An 18,894-nucleotide genomic window follows, 5' to 3' on the forward strand; every position below is an offset into this window, starting at 1 on the left:
AGTCTTACTGTACTTTTTCTCCAATATGATGAAGACTTGGAATGTTATTTACCTGGCAGGACTTTCTCTATCATATCTCCCAGTGTCGGGGCAGAGAGCTCTTGCCTCCTAAGCCTTAGAGCTAAAAACCACATATGAAGAGCAAGATTTAGGAGAGCGTACATGGGAGGTAGCACAGGACACATGTCTGAGCTTCATCATCTTCCAACACATATGCGCACACAAAGAGACGCGTATACTTTTGATTTAAAGGGCGTGAAATCCAAATGTTATAAAGATTGAGGGCATTTGGATCAACCAGATAAACCTGTGTTTGAAGGCAGCACGAGTATCTCAGAAACTCAGACAGCCTTCTGTGGAGAGCCACAGATAAAACATTTAAGTGAAATGAGCGTCGGGAACATATAAGTGAGGAGAGAAACATTAGGAAAATGGAACAGGACCTTGGTCAAACAGTATTTGCAAATAGAAAAGGATTCTTTTTTTTTTTTAAAAGGCAATGATCATCACTTTGTGACAGAATCTATAATGGCAGGTCATTTTCCAAATAGAAAGTTGTTTTTTTATAGACTTCTATGTCATAGCATGTGAGCCAAAGCACTTAAAAAAGTCTCAAATGCTATTTGCAAACACTTTTTAACAACAGACTTTTTGAGACAGGTTAGAAATAAGACTGACAGCCTGACAGCTGATGTCTTCTACTCACGTAGTCGGTTGCTCAGTGACTCAGGGAGTGAAAAGGCTCTTTTAGACTGGGCGTCCGTGCCTCCTTTTACACTGTCACGGAGGGAGCGCACACTCTTCTGCTGATTCCTCGCGAAACGGGCCCGTCGTATCTTCCACATTGCTGTATCACTGAGGTTAGCTACATTGGTTCGTACAGCTGTAATAGCTGTCAAAGAAACAAAGATTGCAAAGCTTACTTGAAGCACTGTTAAGTTGTAAATCTTCTCTTACAGGTGTAAAACATCTGGATGGGGACATGGCAGATACATACTAGTAGGGAAGGGAAACTCTTTGTTGCAGTCCAGGTGCAGCTGAGCCTCCAGAGATAATGTTTCAAAACGGTTGACGAAAAACTCCCAACTAAGCGCGGGGATATCTTTCTTCAGAAAGTGCAGGAGTAGGAGTTTACTGAGAATAATGGGACGATCTCTCACCACAGTGTCAAATTGGAAATCCAGACACAGGCATAAGCCCTAAAAATGCACAACAAGTACAATCCCTTTACATAGAAAATCCATGAATAAAATTTACAGCTTTCAACACATAAATACCAAAACTATAATTAAATGCACACCAACACACCCTGTCTTAGTGAGAATGCTTAATTTATTTATCCTTCACGCGAAAAATAAACAGAAATTTTGTTGCTAAAAACAAGAGCAAAGTACCTGAAGGGATGGCCTCTTGATTGTGTCCAGTAGCAGCCTGGCCCTGGTGGCCACAGCAGGGTTGACATCCTCCACAGAGGCCAGGAAGCAACAGAAAGCGTGAGCCAAGGCATACTTCAGTAAGTGGTTTTTTGTCACTGCACCAATGTCCAGGAAACGACACAGCACTGCTACCTTCTCGACTGAGAGGATTTCGTGAGAATAGAGAAAGAAATGAATTACTGCTGCAGACAAAGACGGAGCAAGTGAGCTGCCAGATGTCTTCATATAATTCCATGATTCAATAAACAGAATCAGCCCAGAGGTCACAGAGGAAGATGACTGAGATGAGTTAATGTTTTACTAAATATTTGTCTTCGCACAATGTGGTGGTAAAACCAAATGCTTCTTTTTTTTAGCAAAGGCGATGCTTTCAATAAATAAAGTGATTTACTTATCATTCCTCAGATTAAAATCTAAAAATAGACGCTGCACTCTTATACCCATGAGCTCTTAGCCAATGTGGTGTTGAGTGCTAGGTGTCGGTGTGGGCGAGTGTGGGACCGTGCAGTGAGTCAGAACACTAGTTGACTTCATTTAGGAATATATTACATGCATGTGTAGATTTATACCAATATTTCTACCCTACTAAATGGATATAATAACATTAGAAGTGCTCATTGGTCATGACACAGATCAACAGCATCGCAAGCTGACATTGTGATGCATCAGTTCACTACTTGGACAGAGCAAATAGCTCCTCTCTGCTAATCACAATGTGAAAAAACCCCTCATTAATCCCACAATTCCTCTTTGCTGCCTGTACCAAGGTAACCATGGCAACACATAGGGGAGATGTGGGCAGGCAGTGGTTTGGGAAGCCTATTATATAAGCAGATCCTCCTCTCCTCTTCCTGGCGATCCTCATCATTTACAATCGCAACCACAAAGACAAACCATTAAGCCAAAGATATCCATTTTTGATGATCATATCTGCACATGAAGCCGCAAACTGTCTGCGACCATCCTAGGAAGACACGGAGTCTGAAATTTAACGCTGTTACTTTATGACTCACCGGCTTCAAATCGTATTTTCCAGTCTTTGCTGTTGAAGTTTGTGTTGATGAGATTCCAAAAGATGTCTGCCCCGTGTGACAAAGACAGGGCGTGGAGAAGCTGCGGCACGGCCAACGAAGCCAGCTGGCAAAACTCTGATTTCAGCATCGACCACAGACTGAAAACAGAAGAGACAGAAGCACAAATGTCACTTAAGGAGTTAGCACAATTAAAAGCTGTAAACAAAAGCATGCATGAGTTCAGTGTTTTTTCTGCATGAGGAGGAGTGTTCTCTGGACACACCAAGGGATGAGCATCTTCTCCTGGATGTAAGCCAGAAACTGCGGGTGATCCTTACAGGCGAGGTATAAACACTCTCCGTGAAGACACAGGATCTTCAGGCAGTTCAGCATGTTGAACAAAATATCAGGCTCCTCAAACTTTGACATTTCCTGAAAATGCAGAAGACGTGTGTGACTCGCAGTGTAACACATATGCACTCAAATAAATCGAAAGAAACATTTTTGAATGCCTCTAGTCTTTGATTTGATATGCAGTTATTCAGACCAAGCACCTGCAGAATGGTGTATATGAGCTTCAAAGACACAGGGAGCTGCTGGTAGGAGAACTTCTTATCAGAGTTATTCTTCATTGCTGGAAAGAAAGAGAAAAAACAATTGAACTTTTAATTTTGCCTGTACTGTGGCAAAAAACAAGGAAATAGCTCATCCTGTTCTGTCCATCAAAAACAATATCTACCAAGCCTTCCTGCATACTCACAATATCTCACTGGGTTTCTGAAATTTTCTATGGCTTCATGTATATCACTGTTTCTCAGATTTGGTATCAAACTGTTAAACTGCTAAACTGTATTAGTAGAAGTCAAAAGTCACAAGCGTCAACTAGCTTAGATATACATCAAGTCCAAAATCCAGTTAAGTTAAAGTCCAGTTAACCCTTAAAGGATGATTGGTATTCATCTGGCAGGTATTATTAATTTAAACATCAAGTTTTAAGCAGAACTGATCGATACACACCTGCGTGATCAGGAGATTGGCTGCTGGGGTTGTCGGTGTGCGTGCCACTCGGGTTGTCTCCTTCCTTGCTTTCATTCTCCACCCCGATGGAGAAATCTGGTGGAGGGGTAAGCAAGGTTTCCTCCAAACAATCTGTGGGCTCCTGTGGAGGAATGAGACTTGTTGGAGCTGAGTGAAAGGCATGCTTTATGTTGTGTGTTTACTCCAAAACAAAGGTAGCACAATTTGACACAGTGTTGTTTTTGGCGCTGTGGTTTGGGACACGTGGAGCTACATGCACTCATTCCAAAGCCCTGCCTGCCAAATGCACAAGGTTAATTCAAAGTTGATGCATAAAAATGCATGCTGTGTGTCTCACCACCAGGCGTATCTCTTCCCGGGGGGTCAGCCTCTCCAGGAGCTCACAGCCCAGCTGGTAACACAGGATGCTGGATTGGCACAGGCTGCACTCTAGGGCCTTCTCATCCTTCTGGCAGGTGTGTGAGCCACCCCACGGGGCCTGGAAGACATTGTTGATGATGCCCACGATATCCTTCCCCAGGCTGCTGTCTAGACCCAGCATCACACCGTCATCCTGGAGCTCCATCTGGGACAGCGGGGGGGAGACGACCATAAAAATAGAGGAACAAAAATTAGAGCACGACACACAAATCTCAAGATCCCACCGGTGGGTATTATTATCATTGTATAGTGTGTATGTGTCATTTTTCTCTACATGAATGACTGAGAAGAGTGACTCGCTTAAACTAGACTGTATAATGTGAGAATGGCTGTACAATAAGAAGGTTTATAACATGAGGACACACAAAAGAGAAGCATCAGAGACAGAACTTTAATCACAATTATAGGTTTTCATCAGGAAGGTGGTCACCTGCTTTAAGATGAGGTCAAACATCAGAATGAAACAGCCAAGGTTCATGTCATCGTCATCACAGTCCAGGTCCAGGGCGCAGTGACCAGCGGCATGACCCAGGTTTTTAAAAGGGCTGCAGCGAAGAGGGCTGCGGAAGGGGCTCCGGAAGGGGCTGGGAAAAGGGCTGAGAGTGTTGTGCTGGCCTCGACGTCCTGGATCTGACACCACACTCACCTGTGAGAAAGGAGAATAGTCATTAAACTGAAATATGTGTTTCTCTTCAGCTGTTAGGGTCACGTTAAAATGAGACAGAAAGCGTTGCGAGGCTGTAAATGTCAGTTAGACTTGTATATATCAATATGCATCACATACCTTTTTCATTATGTTATGTTACATTTTATTATGTGGTCCACAAACAAAAGTGTAAATAAAAGATCTATTCTAAGTAATAAAAAGGCAATGCTTGCAAATATTTGAAAAAAAGCTGTCAAAATATTCTAAACTGAGCATTTGCGGCTTTTATACAACAATTACGCCGTGCTCGAAGCTACGCCTTCTCCTCATTCCTGATGTCTCTGTGTTTATGTCCATCTTCGTCACTTCTAATGTTGTCAGCTCCCTCTCTGTGTGTGTTTATGTGTTTCTGCCAGAGTGTGGTGCTCCAACTCTCTTACTTTAATGCCTCATCTGCACAACTGGGAGCCATTCACTAATCGAGCTCACGCAAGTATATAAAATCTGCCAGACTGTTCACTCAATCTCATACACAATGGCATCATGAAACCTTGTAAACTGACTCCTAGTGTATTCTCTTTAACAGTACAAATGATATATCTTCTCGTAACTCAGGCACACCAGCTCATGCTCCATGCACAAGCTGCCCTCAGCAGCCTGACCTGCCCTCTGTTTAACAAGTGCTACAGCAAGCTGTGTTCGCTGTGTACAGCAAACACCATCCTGACAAAAAGCAAGGTATGACAGCAAATCTCACAAAGCATGTTTACATCTCCTAAAGTTAAACGTGAAGTAATACAGCAGGATCAGCTGCATGTCGACTTAATCTGGAGCCATCTGTGCGGATGTGTGGGTGTCTCTGAACATAAATTTATATTACAGCCAAATTCAATTAATCCCTTGAAGAGAGCTATATTTAGATATTGATGGTTGCCATGGTAACATACAGTCTATTCCAAAATGAACAGTGGGAAATAGAACCAAGAAGAATAGAAACGTGTACACCCCTAATCCAAAAAACACATCGACAGACAAAGCCCTAATAATAGCTATTCAGCTGATGATCTGAGCACAGTGAGGTGATGTGTTCTGATCTGTGTTGTTGTCAACAGCCACTGAAATGAATGGCAACAAAAGGCTGAAAATGGGGATTGATGTCTTTTGTCTTATTCTTAGGAGTATTTTTAGCATTGCGGTCCTCCTCACCCTACGAGCTCCAGTGTTGCCAGTCAGATCTGACGCGCGTGCCTTCCTCTGATTGGCCAGTTCCTTCAAAGAGTTCACTCCATCGGAGAACATCCCAATCAGCAGCTGAAGAGGCACCACGATGTCCAGCTCCGACAGCACCTGAGCTCCAACGAGACACACAAAAATGTGGATCATTTATTTATACTTGCTACTTGTGTGGTCTAAATCATAAACCAATCAGTCGGTGATAACCATAACCTGAACCCTATGGTATCAATTCTATAAATAGTTCTGGAGACAAACAGCCATTCAACTAACACACAGGATTTTTTCCTTTTCTCCAAAACATAGGGTTAGTGTTAGAAGGCATCACAAGGTTAATATACTTCTCACAAAGTAAATAGATTTAGTGTTATTACTTTTTGTCATCCTTAAAACCATACACTTGTACATGTCTGCATTACAGTTATTTTGAATGCATGCAGGTTTATAACTCTAGTCTATTTTTTGGGAATACTGGGCGGCGTCAGTTAATACCTTAAAAACTTTGGCTAGTAATATAAAAGCTCCGTATTTGGCAGAAAATTAGACTGCTGCCTGTGTGACTTTATCACACCACATGCCGAGAAAACATTAAACTGAAGCTCAACTTCTGTATTTGCTGTGAACGTGACCTATTTACTCCAGCTAAATTAATACAATCTCTTGATCACAGTTGTGAGAGAAAACTTGAAATTGATCCATGTATACAGGGCGGCAAGCTGTGAGTGCATATGGGATGAAAGGCTAAATCCCTCCTATCTCCATCCGTCTCATTCTGTGACCCAGATCCATATTCAGCAGGGCCCCTGCCCAGACTCTCGCACTCTACGACAACCTGTGCAATTCACACTCACTGTGGATAGAACGGCGGGATGAGAACTTGACACAGGACGGCGTGTTTCTGTGTGCTTTCGTGTGTTTGTGTGTGCATGCTTACATGAAGCCACAGCAGAGCCTGCTCTTGCACAGACGCGGGGTAGCCAGAGAATCTGCAGCTGATGAAGCCAAACATTTCCTCCATAGAGAAGGGAAGTGGGCACAGCTCAATATCAAACATCTTGCTGTGAATAGAATAACAGCAGTACCATATAAATTCATCCACATAGCGATCCTTTGATACTGTTACACAATGAGTGATGCTAACTTGTAATATTTTAAGTTTTTTTTTAAATTATTATTATTGTGCTGCAATTTTACTGCAAGCATCTCTGCCCACTGTATGCAATATATGCCATGAACAGTTAAGGGAGATGGATATACCTGAGCACTTCCCGGAACTCTTTGAGCTGGTTGTCGGGCACCTCAGTACGGATGGCCTCCAGCCACTCAGGCATAAAGCACTCCCACAGTGGCTGACTAATGACGTTGTAAGGTATTAGACACAGGATGCGGTTCAGACCCTCTTTCAGCTGTGTCACTGTGCTACATGACTTATCCCAGTAACCGCCCACCTGAGAAAAATGTGCATAGACCAGTTTAGACCAGTGAAAACTCTCCTTCATGTAAGGTATTAAAATCCTATGATCTTATGATGACGCTGTAATATCTTACCCTTGCAAATTCTACAGGTTTGGGCAGCAGGCACATGACCATGACATCAAAGCGCACTTCACACACTGTCTTTAGCCACTTTGTGACAAACTGGGGCTTCAACTTCTCCACTAGGCTTCCGACTTCGTCGTCCATCATGTAGGCGGTGGAGTGAAACCACTGGAAGACCATGCTGACCAGCCGAGCCAGACTCTCTGTGGGCGTGTTCTCATTGGGTGTGCACAGACTTACCTGCAGATGTGAACAAAGAAACTCGGAAATTGAAAAGAGAAGTGATGAGAGGCAATGTGCCATACACATCGTTTTTGCCTGCTCCCTGTTACTGACAGATACAGCGACACCCTGTGATTACGCACCAGGAACCAGATGCCAAACTGACTTAGAAGGCGCTGGTCATGCTGGTCATCCTCTTTGTTATCAAACTCAATGTTGTCCAGAGAGTGGTGGGAGGCAGACAGGCCCATCTGACGACGCCGATTCAACTCAAACTCACGCTGCTCTGCATGAATTTCTGCCTCTTTTAGGAGGCTGGAGGTATACACAGGATAAGAGAGGGATTTGAGAGGGCACAGAGAGAAGGTCATATGTGAGATAGAGCAAAGGAGAAAGAGCAGAGGAGAAAATCTCACTTTTTTTCGTTTGTTTTTGTTATTTGTTTAATCTGAACTGAGGCAGCATTGTTGTCTTTATATTTGTCTTGAAGTGTGCTTCACAGAGTCACAACTATATGCTCTGTAACACCGTGCATGTACCTGATAACGGCTTCCACGGTGCACACTAGCTCCTCTGCTCCGCACTCACGGGTGTTGATGGGAGGGGGCGAGGTCTGGTACAGATGGGTCTCCGCCGCAGCCCCCACCTCGCTGCTGTGGTGGTTGACATGGCAACGCTTGCAGTAGCGGACAGGCCGGTTGCCATGGCGCCCGCAGCAGCCGGCTGAAAAGCAGGTGACTACAGCCCTTCTAACATGAGAGCTACAGTTCTGCAGTTTGAAGCCAAGAAACAAGGGGGGGAGCAGAGGGAAGAGAAATCAGTTTGTTTCTATTCTTGTATAATAGAAAAATTAAAAAAACACTTCCAATAACGCCTGATGACAATCGTCTAAAAATAAACATCTCTCAGGGCTCAAAGGCAACTCTGATAATGAATATCACTCTCTCCGAAGATACAAGGATCTGTCCACATCTAAAGCAATAGAACAAGTCTTTATGTGTCCCCGCGGTGTCTCAGGTTTCTAAAAATAAAAAGCATGGCACTAGAGAGCCACCCTAATCTGATCAGTCTCTAATCTTGTGCCATTAGAGGCATGAATTGCTCCCTATCAAATTAACATATCTGGCCTCAGATGGTGAGTGCTCTTATTCATCCATGTTGCTTTGAACAACAAAAAAATGCTACTCTGATAATACTCATACTGTTGTTCTCGCATCACGGCTCTTAGATATCATTATGTACTCAAAAGTAGCTATTTTAAAATGACAAGTAATGCCTCATTTATGAGTAATATGTCTCAGCTAACACTGAAAGAGCTAGCACAAATCTCAGTTGGAGAATGATTGGAACAAAAGCTGCTCCAAAAGGGAGGTGGTGAATTATAAACGGCTGGGCAAACCATGGTGGAGGCCAGCTGTTTCAGAGGACAAAGAGAGGCAGCTGCTGACCTGACGGGAATACCTGAGATCATCATCACGCACTCAGTTTTCCCAGTGTCTCCCAGGAAACAAGCAGGAAGCACTCAGCAACAGCAAACAAAGATCAGGCCCCAACAGGTTATTTTGAAAGGTCTTTACTGAGCTGCTTCAGTGAATGGACTCCTCAGGGGAGATTCAGATTCACAAATAAATGAGCTAACTATGGATCACAAATAAAGTGTATCTAAGTTCATGTTTTCACAGGTCAGGGAAGTCCTCTATGTTTTACCAGTGTATTGTTTGCTGTGGAGACTTTTATTATTGTGAGGAAGTCAGGTTAATAAGTAATGGCAATGACTGAGAGTACACAGCACCGTTAATGTCATTATGCTGCAGTGTAAATGTCTTACCTTCTTTTGACAAATGGCAGATATCTCTGCTGCAAGAAAAATAAACATAACTGAAATACAACTGTTTGCAAAAAACATACGTATGTCTTGAAAATTGGTTATATTTTCATGGAAATTAGAACCTCAATATAAAATATATGGCAGCTTGGAACACAACGCATAGCAGCTAATAAAGGTTTTATTGTAGAGTGCATACGTATCTTATCTTTACTCAGCACCTTTTTGACTGTAAATGCTCACCTTGGGGCAGGAGTACATCAACAAGCCATTCAGCGTGATCTCTGGAAAGGTCGAAGAAATTATTTAACAATGCATGACTTATGTGTATGATATAAATATAGTCATTCCAACTGGTGTATACACATCGGTATCAGCTTCCTTACAGAGCTGGAACACAAAAATATCTTCTCAATAACAAAAAAAACCCCTGAAAAGCCAATTTTATTATAATAGTCTCTGCGCTAAAAAAAAAAAGAGAGACAAGTGGATGTGCTTTTTTGTAATGATGATCTCATTATTGGCACAAGGGAATTATGTAACCATGCCAATGTGTTTCCCCTGGGTTACAAAGAGGAATAATGAGGGAGGCGGTAGGTGATGTTTGTTTGCAATAGCATCCCACTCAAGGAGGGGGAGGATTGAGGGATGGAGGAAAGAGGTGAAACAGATGCGTACCCTGCTATCCTCTGGCTGCACTCTTCACATATATAAAGAGGAGGGGGCTTGTCTCCCAAGGCCACAGAAAGAGTAGGATCTATACACATCTGCAAAAGTAATAAAGTTAGTCTGAGATAATGGAGGTGATATTTGAAAAATTAACACATTATATTCAATGTTTTATTTGCAACCAAGATGAAATACAGTAAAAGTAATGAGGTTTTCTTAGGTTCCAAATAGCTAAATAATAGGACACTTACACTTTACACACATTGACCACTTTGTTAGGTATACCTTGGCATTCAAACGATGCTCAGTTGTTACTAAGCGGGCCCAAAGCGTGCCACCACCTGCAGCCTGAGCTGTTGAAATAAGTCTTCTAACCTAAGTATTCTAACCGTAGCATCTGAATGTAGCAGCAAAATGAAGGCTCCTCAACCAGGTATCTTCTGTTATCCAATTTTGGTGAATTGTGGTCTCAGTTTCCTGTTCTTAGCTGACAGGAAGAACATCCAGTGTGGTCTTCTGCTACTGTATCCCATCTTCACTGACTGTAGTTGCACTTCTCTGACCTCTAACATCAACAAAGCATTTTCACACATTTTCTCTTTTTTCAGGCCACTCTCTGTAAACCTGAGAGACGCATGTGTAGGCAAACGCAAGAAGACAAGCAATTTCTGAGATACGCAGACCAACCTGTCTGACACCAACAACCACATTAAAGTCAAATCGCTTTTTTTTCCCCATTCTGATGCTCAGTTTGAACTTCAGTAGGTGTCTAGATAAATGTTGATGCTGCCATGTGATTGGCTGTTAACAGGTACACCTAATGAACTGGCCAGTGCATTTTGTCAATTATAAGCACAGCGATTTTATAACATATGATGTAAATTTAAGAAGTTCACATTTTCCACGTGTCCCTGTCACATATCTAGGCTACTCTCTCACCCAACAAATCATGTGACGCCTTTACCTGTGTCCCCACGCCTCTGTGTGGATGGCTGCGTGCATATGCTGCTCCACTGTCTTGCAACCTGTGCCTGGCCCTGTGCTAAACACCAGTGCTCGTGGCCTCAATGTTCAGATGGTGCACTGTAATTCACTGTGCTTACTCGATGCCACCCTATCCTCAAGGGCTGCATGGGGTCACCGCTTTCAATTAAAGCCCCCCTTCCCCCACCATACCCCCTTCTTTGCTTCTGGTAATTGAAATCCACCCCCTTTCTACCCGCCTGTTCCTACTCTGTCCGTTTGTGCACAGCTGAGTAAAGGCTGACAAAGCAGAGCAGCACCAATCGCTGATATAAAGTCAGCGATTGGTAGAAAAGCATCCCAGAAGCATAAAATATTTAAGCTTTAATGATTTTTGAGATTGCAGTCACCTTAACAGCAGGTTTATTGATGGCATTGTGGCATTCGATATGTTGACAGTGGATGGGATTCCAGGCTGAACCAGGAAATGGAAGAGAGAGAGAAATAAGAAAAACAATTGACAGGTGACCACTTTGATAAGTCTAAAGTCTGGTAAAGAAGTAGATGTGGCATAAAGAGAATCTGACCTGTGTACTGCAGTCCTCTGTATTCACTGATGGCTCCTGGTGGCTTCAGGTTCGGCCAGTAATGAAACAGCATCTGCACAGCTGGAGGTTTAACTTGGGATGGGCCATAGGATATGACATAAAGCAGATCCTGCATACAAGATAAACATCATATGTACATGAAAGTGCTGGTATATTTAGGTACATTTGAATATGAATGCAGACAAAGTAAAATAGTAAAGACTAAATCTAAATTTAAAGTAAAATGTAAAAAACAGTAACCAGTAGGCAACGTATTCAGGAGCAAGCAGGGGTGTGTAATGCTGCAAATTATGATATCAATGAGATACCAAGTAAATAAAGGCCAGTATTGCTGATACCACTACCAGCAGAGATACTTTTAACCTATAAAGGCAGCTTATGTAGAGGAGCCCAGCCTTCATCTTTTAGCTTTTCATTTATTTTAAGCTGCAGGGGTTTGTGTTATATTAATGCAACAGCAATACCAGCTGTGTGTTAAATATGAAGCTACGTGCTATTAGCTTAGCAAAGAGAAAAGACTAGAAGCAATTTAAAAAGCTGGCCTGGAATGTAAAAAAAACAGGATGTGGTTCAAGGATAAATCTGTGCTAGCTTTTCTCATGATAAGCAAATCGTAATTGTATTCTTTCAGTACTATTCAGTACTAGTGGGTACTGTTTTCTCCAGCCTCTAGTCTTTTTGCTAATGTAGCTGAACGGTCTGCTTGTTAGCTTCATATTTAGTGCCACTTTTTTGTTAGGCACAGTACATTTCATATTTCTGCAGATAAAAATAAAAGACTCTTAAATCTACATTATGTATCTAAAAGGAGAAATACCTTCCACACTTCCTGTTTGTACTTCATTAGACATTCCAGCAGCTGACAGTGATAAACTAGAAAGAAGCAGAGATCAGATTAACTAAAAGGCAGTTATTACAGTTGCCTTTGGATATCTTAATACTTTGAATATGATTGTTTACCTGGATTTGACGTGTACTGCATTGCAATCATGAGCATAGATGAGGCAGACAAATTGACATAGGCTGGGACTCCCCCCTCCTTCCTACTGGACCCCACTATACACAGGCAAAGAAGGGAAAGAACAATAATGTGAAGGATCACTTCTTTTGTTTGTTGCAGTACAATAGTTGAGAGACAAGTGAATGTGCAAGCCTTAAACCTTTACTTGTCTTTCTAGACATATCATTTAGCAGTTTCATTATGACTGTCTTGTGATAAGTCATACTCACATATAGCCATGGGAAGGAAAGAGGTGCTCAGGTATTCAATGATGTCTTTGTGGAGGAAAGGGGGAAATGTGGCTAAAGTGGAAATCATAGTATAGGGCAAAGTGCTGAGAATATCATCGCTCAGAAAAGGCAGGAGGCAAGTTGTCGTATAAAAAATGGATTGTCCCAGGTCTGAGAAGAAAGGGAAAATGCAAAAAAAGACAAAGAGAGATACACAGACACTCCTTCAATCAGCTGTACATACAGTATTAGCATACTGTATGCAGCCACAGATGTCAAAATTTCATGAAATTTCAGTTATTTATTAGTAGAACTGAAAAAAAAAATACTTGGAAATGTGAGCTTCTTTAAAAGCCACTGAAGTAAACTTTACCCTCAGGAAAAGTAGAGAAATCTAGTCAAGCAAATGATTTTTTATGCATTTGAGGGTTTGTCTGTTTTTTAACAATGGTCAAATATTCATGAAAAGTAAGAGCACTGACTGTGATGCAGCCTTGGCTGTGAAAAACTGTGTGGATGTAACTCATCCTCTAATGTGTTTGTGATGTGTTAAAACAGCATTACACTTGCCTATGTGTGTTTCCCCTTATATATTTGCACATGACAACATAAGTAAAAACATTTCTCCCACTTTGCATAACAAACATGCAGTCAAGTATGATACACAGAAGAGAAGGCCTATGTCTGGTGTATCCAATGGCTTATGAACGATTAAGTTGACAGGATCCAGCGTGCTCCCAATCACCCCATGCATCCCTCAAGATCCTCAGCAGGACTTCTCTCCTCCCGTTACAAAAGAGGCCAAAAAAGCAGCAGTGGCTTCATGCAGGCCAGACGGTTCGGGGATGATGATGACAAACAGTGGTGCACTGGGCCTTGACTCACCATGCTGACCGTGCTGCAGCAGGGGCACGAGGTCAAGCAGGGTCACGAGGGTCACATAGAGGCCCTGATAGTCCAGAGAGGGGTACTCTGAGAGCTGAGCGTCCCGACTCTGCTGCCCCTGCCCCCCGCGGTCTGACGGGGCATCGCGCAGAACGCTGTAAAGGAGGGAGCGAGTAACTGTAGGGTTGATGGAACTGACTTGTGGTCTTAGAGATGGGGTGAGTGGGAATGGCACAGGAAAAAGACACATGGTCATGGGCACGGCCAAATTGGAAGCTTCCTGGTTCTCCTTCCTGCCTGTGCGGGACAGAATGCTGCTCCGGGGCGGGAGGGGAGGGGAGGGAAGGTAGGAGAGGGGAACAAGGGAAAAAAAGAGACAACAAAGACACAAAAAAACAGCACATTACATTGAAATGGCACTACAGAGACAGCGTAAATAGAAAAAAACAAACCCAGATAAACCCCACATAGGATGCAGTGTCTCACTATTTAACTGTATAACTGCAGGCACGGGCAATTTTTCCCTGCGCTGTCTGTTCCGTGTGACTTTAATTGAATTTATCTCGTTTTGTCTATCTTTGCACTTGGAAAACAAACAAAAAAAACATGAGCACAAACTGCAATGATCACTGCATCTCATGCGTATCTGGTGACAAGGAGCAAAAATATAAAAAATGGCATGTTTTCAGTGGCAACCCCATACTTCTCCAAAAAGGGACAGCTCAAACGGCTGTCCCTCGATGGCTGCCATCTTCCAATCGGCAAGGTCAGTGGCTACCATGCAAAAAAAAAAGGCCAATGAGCCATAACAGTATATTTTCCAAATGAAATTTCCTTGTCTTTAGTGGGGCTGTCAAGGATGGGAGTGACACCAAATTGGTTCGGGAAAATACAGAGGTGACACTTTTGAAACATGCTTCAGCCAGTAATAAACATGTGTGTGAGGTTAGATCAAGTGCTCTTAGGTCACAGCACATGTTTATTGCACCAGAGAAATAATGTCTGTATGCATACATTATGATACTGTACCAGTATCATCAGGAGAAATAATGAGATCCAACAGGCATATGGATTCAGGTTTCTAAAATAAATGTAACAACTAATCTACAGTAGAGGAGAAACTATAATGACAAAGGAATAGGTTGTATCGGGGGAGATGACTGGTAGCATTATGTTTGTGAGCTAATGCAGGATGGACAATTGTGTTTGCTGTCCCCTGGGGAAAGGTGGTGGACATATTCAATTTTAAAAGAGGAGAAAAACAAAAAAACAAAAGCAAAAACTAGTCGGGTTGAGTGTGGAGCGTCTAGGGTGGAGGAGGGAGGAGGGGGAGGGCCAGAGAGCATTGCTCTTTTTCTTTCTTTTTTTTTCTTTCTTTTTTTTACTGCACATTATTAAAGAGCTAAGCTGTTCTATCAGGCAAATGATTAGGATTTACCATGAGAGCCCAGATTATAAATGTTGATGTATTGCTTTTTTTTTTGGCTTCTTTTTTTTTAAAAGGTCACTCAAAAAGTAGAGTTGCAGCATTTGGAGTTACATGGCAAGTGAGAAAGGGGATTTCTTTTTTTTTTCTCAGATTTTTAACATGGCATAAGAACAGTATAAGGTACCATCATGTGACTGATCCCCTCAAAGTTATACTCTGTAGGATTTAAGTCAGCGTAGATTCATTAAACTATGTAATCAAAGCTGTGTTATTATACAGCATAAACTCAAACAGGACTTATAGACAACGACAAGACTGTATCTCAGAGTATGACTTTTTCACTGCCCATATTTCATATAGAAAACATCATTAATTTGAACAATGAACATAGACATAAACATCAGACGCGCTCACACACACACACGCGCGCACACTGAACATATACACGCAAAGACACACGCATATGTGCACACATACACACAAAACGACACGAGAAAATTACAAACGACACATAAAACACATGTAGAAATGCACTGATACGGACACATGACATACATTTACTGTCAAACCCTGCGCTGTCGTTGCAAAATCATGGACTACATGTGTGTATCAGTTACTCAAAGCACATGTTTCCTGCATTAACATGTTGACAGGTGTGTGAAGTGAAACAACTGTGCTGTGTCTGAAATAATGGCTAAACAGTCTGTTGCAACGTCAGTGCTCACTGATACAGAGAGCTCAGTCTGACGAAGCCGTGCCTCATCTTTAAGAACGCGTATAAAACTTGCTGGTAAAGAGATAACGTAACCCTCTAGCTGACCTGAAATTTGTGCATGAATCAACAACCTCCTCCTTTGGCTATTTCTTTTCTGCGAAGATGACACACACCTGCTCCACTTCTCAAGGCTCGCTACTCCCACTTTCCCACTCTCTCTCCCTTTTGATTTTTTCTTCTATTTCTTCACCCCGGGCTTCAGAAGGCACAGGTGTATGGATAATCCTGGAGTCCCCGCTGAGGAATCCAGACTCCTCTAATGGTGGGCAGAGTGATTTTGTTCTGCATATCTGAGGCTAAGAGACTGTGCTTCGGGAAAATATCAAAGAACCGTTAACAGTGGCATCATATTGAGTGACTCTTTTCTCGCTCGCTTGATACTGCCCCGCAGAGGCACAATCGTCACTCGAGTTAATGCCCATTCCCAGAGTTGCCACCCCTGTCACGCTCAATCTGTGCCCTGAGAGGCTACATTTGAAACACCCCAGTGACTGGTTCAGGACAGCCCTTCAGCAAAGTATGGAGTATCCAGGATACTCTGTGAGCACCACGGCAGAGGAATAATCCTTATGGATGGCTGAGGAGTTGTGTAGAATTGAGGCCAGCAGCCAATCTCAAATAGATTGCACCCTAAGCTGATAATAATGATAGAAGTGAGGCCCACCATTTTTTTTTATATAAATTAGCTAATAAGAAAAGACAGTGCCTCTGTTCTCACTGAAGCTGGCGGGTAGTAATACTGGAACCAGAAGAAATATCCTATCTCTGCAGAGCATGTCTGGAAAAATGAAGCTCCAACTGGACAGAGAGGGGAAAAAAAAGAGGAAATAGTGCTCTATTAAATTAGACGTGTTCAAAATGGCTGCCTACTTGACCTATGCTGGAAGAGGAAATAACAGGCTGTTCCCTTCACAGCACCCAAGAGAGCAGGCTGACCCTGCAACTGCATAGCCGGAGGAGCTGAACTCCAGGCCCTCTGGGAAGGACACAGCAAACCGCCTCAGGAAAGCGTTCATCTAGCAACCGACCACTGAATCAATAAACATCACTGAGCCATCTATCTCCGCAGCTGCCTTAAAAAGACGACACCATAATTACACAGGAAATCTGCTACAGTCTGTATCTTTCAGAGCAGAAGAGGCGAGGCAACATCTGCCATGATGGCCACTTCCCTAACTTCTTGCTGACATTATGAATTGATACGAGACATTGAATTGTGTCACTGTCATGCCTTTGAGAAAGTGTGTCAGAGCGACCTGCTGTAATTAATCTCATCTGATTGTGAAGGAAGCTAATATCAAACATTCTACAATCTTTACTTCACCTGGTGGCTCCAGAGCAGGGTACTTACCTGAGCAGGGTTTGGGAAAAGTATTTCAGTGTGTTTGCAATGTCTGTTCCGGAGGGCACTGGGTAAATATTGTGTTGCACACGGTTGTGATACTCTTGCAAGTATCGTATCTTAGAGGCAACTGGACAAAATAAAGAGCAGAGCAACAAGCAAATCAACACTAGTGAGATATGATGCACGACAGCAAAGCCATATATCATGTAACTGAACAAGCTGTTAGGTAGCATTTAACATGAATCCTTCAGCTATGAAGTTAAACAAAAAGTCTGTTTTCCCATGGTTCTCTGGCCTTCACCGGGTGACCTTTTTTGTCATAGCAGCAGGTCACAGGAAGCCCTAGAGGAGGCAGTAACCTACTGCTTACAGAAACAAGCTCACACACGAAAGGTTGCCAGTTCAAGTCCCAAGACAAGCTGGGAAAATGTGGTTATAGCGAACACGAAAGGGGGCTTAAGAAGCAACACAGAGGAACATTTCTGTAATGAGCCCAGCTGGCTGCACTATATTGAAGTAATCTCTGTAGGTTCAGATATGACTGTGCTGTTTGTTGTTAGGAGTTCAATATGTTGAAGTGGGTGATCGCTGACCCATTTTCTGTGACTTTAGGCAGGAATGTTTAGCTTCCTTCCTGACCTGTAAATGACAAACCCCAAAATAAAAATAACAGCTGCAGGCTTGGAGGATTGTCTGGTCAAAGCATGTGCTGCGATAAATACTGAAGCACAGCATCTTTTCGGTTCATCATAAAATTAAACCTCCTCGGAAAGATAGGACTTTTTTTAAAAAATATTTTTCAACCTTTTAATAATATTGTTATATATATATAATATGTTAGTCACAACAGCAGATTCAGCGTTTTCTGTTCATTCCCTCACTTACTGTCTACCAAACAACAGGAGCAACACCCAACTTTTAACCAGCTGATGGGGCTGGGAACCCCTAACACTGAGTTTGACCCCGTCTTTTATCTATTGTTTACGGTAAAAAATAAAAAATATAAAAAAACAGAAGACAGCGGCTGGTGTCCACCTGTTCACAACCAGCGAAGTGGAATGAACAACAGACGTCAATATAGTGTGATCAGACCCCACGATTGATCAATATGAAGCCACCATATTGTTCAGTAGCCTGTCAGGTCGACCTTGAGACCAACATTACACTTCGCTTTTCCCACGCGCCTCAGCCAGCCACGTCAATCAAAATCAAATAAAATAGAAATAAATAAATCGGACCACAGAGCGATTCGGACATGGAATTGTTCCATCAACATGCAGAGAAACAGAGGTTGATTCAGTGGCTCTCTGTGTGCACTGAGACCTCCAGCCATCCTCTGCAGTGAGAGGACGTGTTGCAACCTGCCTTGGCAACCGCGGTTTCATCACCAAGGACAGCTCCCCTTGTTCGCTTTCTTGGTTAAACCAAAAAAAAAAAAAAAAAAAAAAAAAAATCAGTTTCCAGCCCCCTCACAAGACAAAACAGAAACACGCACGCACGGATACACACAGCCGTACTTACACTGCTCTGCCTTCGTAGACATTTCGCAGACACTTGGGGAAACATAAAACCCAGACTGTCAGTTGTTTTGATAGGTTTTTCCCTTCCCGGCGTTGTG

The 18,894-nt window shown here is 42.6% G+C and overlaps 1 protein-coding gene across 10 annotated transcripts in view; it reads right to left on the reverse strand.

The window, feature by feature from the left end:
- The window catches only part of unc79 (unc-79 homolog, NALCN channel complex subunit), a 32,176-nt gene extending 13,282 nt beyond the window's left edge, over nucleotides 1-18,894 (reverse strand). For 4 of the 10 annotated variants that reach the window (XM_082515546.1, XM_082515544.1, XM_082515543.1 and 1 more), the window contains exons 1-27: nucleotides 18,798-18,894; nucleotides 17,283-17,403; nucleotides 13,728-14,041; nucleotides 12,843-13,013; nucleotides 12,573-12,668; nucleotides 12,430-12,485; nucleotides 11,592-11,721; nucleotides 11,415-11,479; nucleotides 10,051-10,139; nucleotides 9,616-9,656; nucleotides 9,376-9,404; nucleotides 8,087-8,316; nucleotides 7,691-7,862; nucleotides 7,335-7,565; nucleotides 7,044-7,234; nucleotides 6,721-6,844; nucleotides 5,760-5,900; nucleotides 4,338-4,553; nucleotides 3,825-4,052; nucleotides 3,467-3,608; nucleotides 3,004-3,083; nucleotides 2,733-2,881; nucleotides 2,450-2,607; nucleotides 1,395-1,576; nucleotides 998-1,199; nucleotides 707-892; nucleotides 53-121 (exon numbers count right to left, since the gene is read on the reverse strand). In XM_082515546.1, coding sequence (XP_082371672.1) covers nucleotides 53-121; nucleotides 707-892; nucleotides 998-1,199; nucleotides 1,395-1,576; nucleotides 2,450-2,607; nucleotides 2,733-2,881; nucleotides 3,004-3,083; nucleotides 3,467-3,608; nucleotides 3,825-4,052; nucleotides 4,338-4,553; nucleotides 5,760-5,900; nucleotides 6,721-6,844; nucleotides 7,044-7,234; nucleotides 7,335-7,565; nucleotides 7,691-7,862; nucleotides 8,087-8,316; nucleotides 9,376-9,404; nucleotides 9,616-9,656; nucleotides 10,051-10,139; nucleotides 11,415-11,479; nucleotides 11,592-11,721; nucleotides 12,430-12,485; nucleotides 12,573-12,668; nucleotides 12,843-13,013; nucleotides 13,728-14,041; nucleotides 17,283-17,403; nucleotides 18,798-18,819 — 3,835 coding nt within the window. In that variant the 5' untranslated portion in view covers nucleotides 18,820-18,894. The remainder of the gene's footprint in view (nucleotides 1-52; nucleotides 122-706; nucleotides 893-997; nucleotides 1,200-1,394; nucleotides 1,577-2,449; nucleotides 2,608-2,732; nucleotides 2,882-3,003; nucleotides 3,084-3,466; nucleotides 3,609-3,824; nucleotides 4,053-4,337; nucleotides 4,554-5,759; nucleotides 5,901-6,720; nucleotides 6,845-7,043; nucleotides 7,235-7,334; nucleotides 7,566-7,690; nucleotides 7,863-8,086; nucleotides 8,317-9,375; nucleotides 9,405-9,615; nucleotides 9,657-10,050; nucleotides 10,140-11,414; nucleotides 11,480-11,591; nucleotides 11,722-12,429; nucleotides 12,486-12,572; nucleotides 12,669-12,842; nucleotides 13,014-13,727; nucleotides 14,042-17,282; nucleotides 17,404-18,797) is intronic. The other 6 variants (XM_082515549.1, XM_082515548.1, XM_082515547.1 and 3 more) reach the window with 3 other exon arrangements.

The sequence above is a fragment of the Aulonocara stuartgranti genome (assembly GCF_965226115.1).
Source record: "Aulonocara stuartgranti genome assembly, chromosome: 19".
Lineage (NCBI taxonomy): Eukaryota > Metazoa > Chordata > Actinopteri > Cichliformes > Cichlidae > Aulonocara > Aulonocara stuartgranti.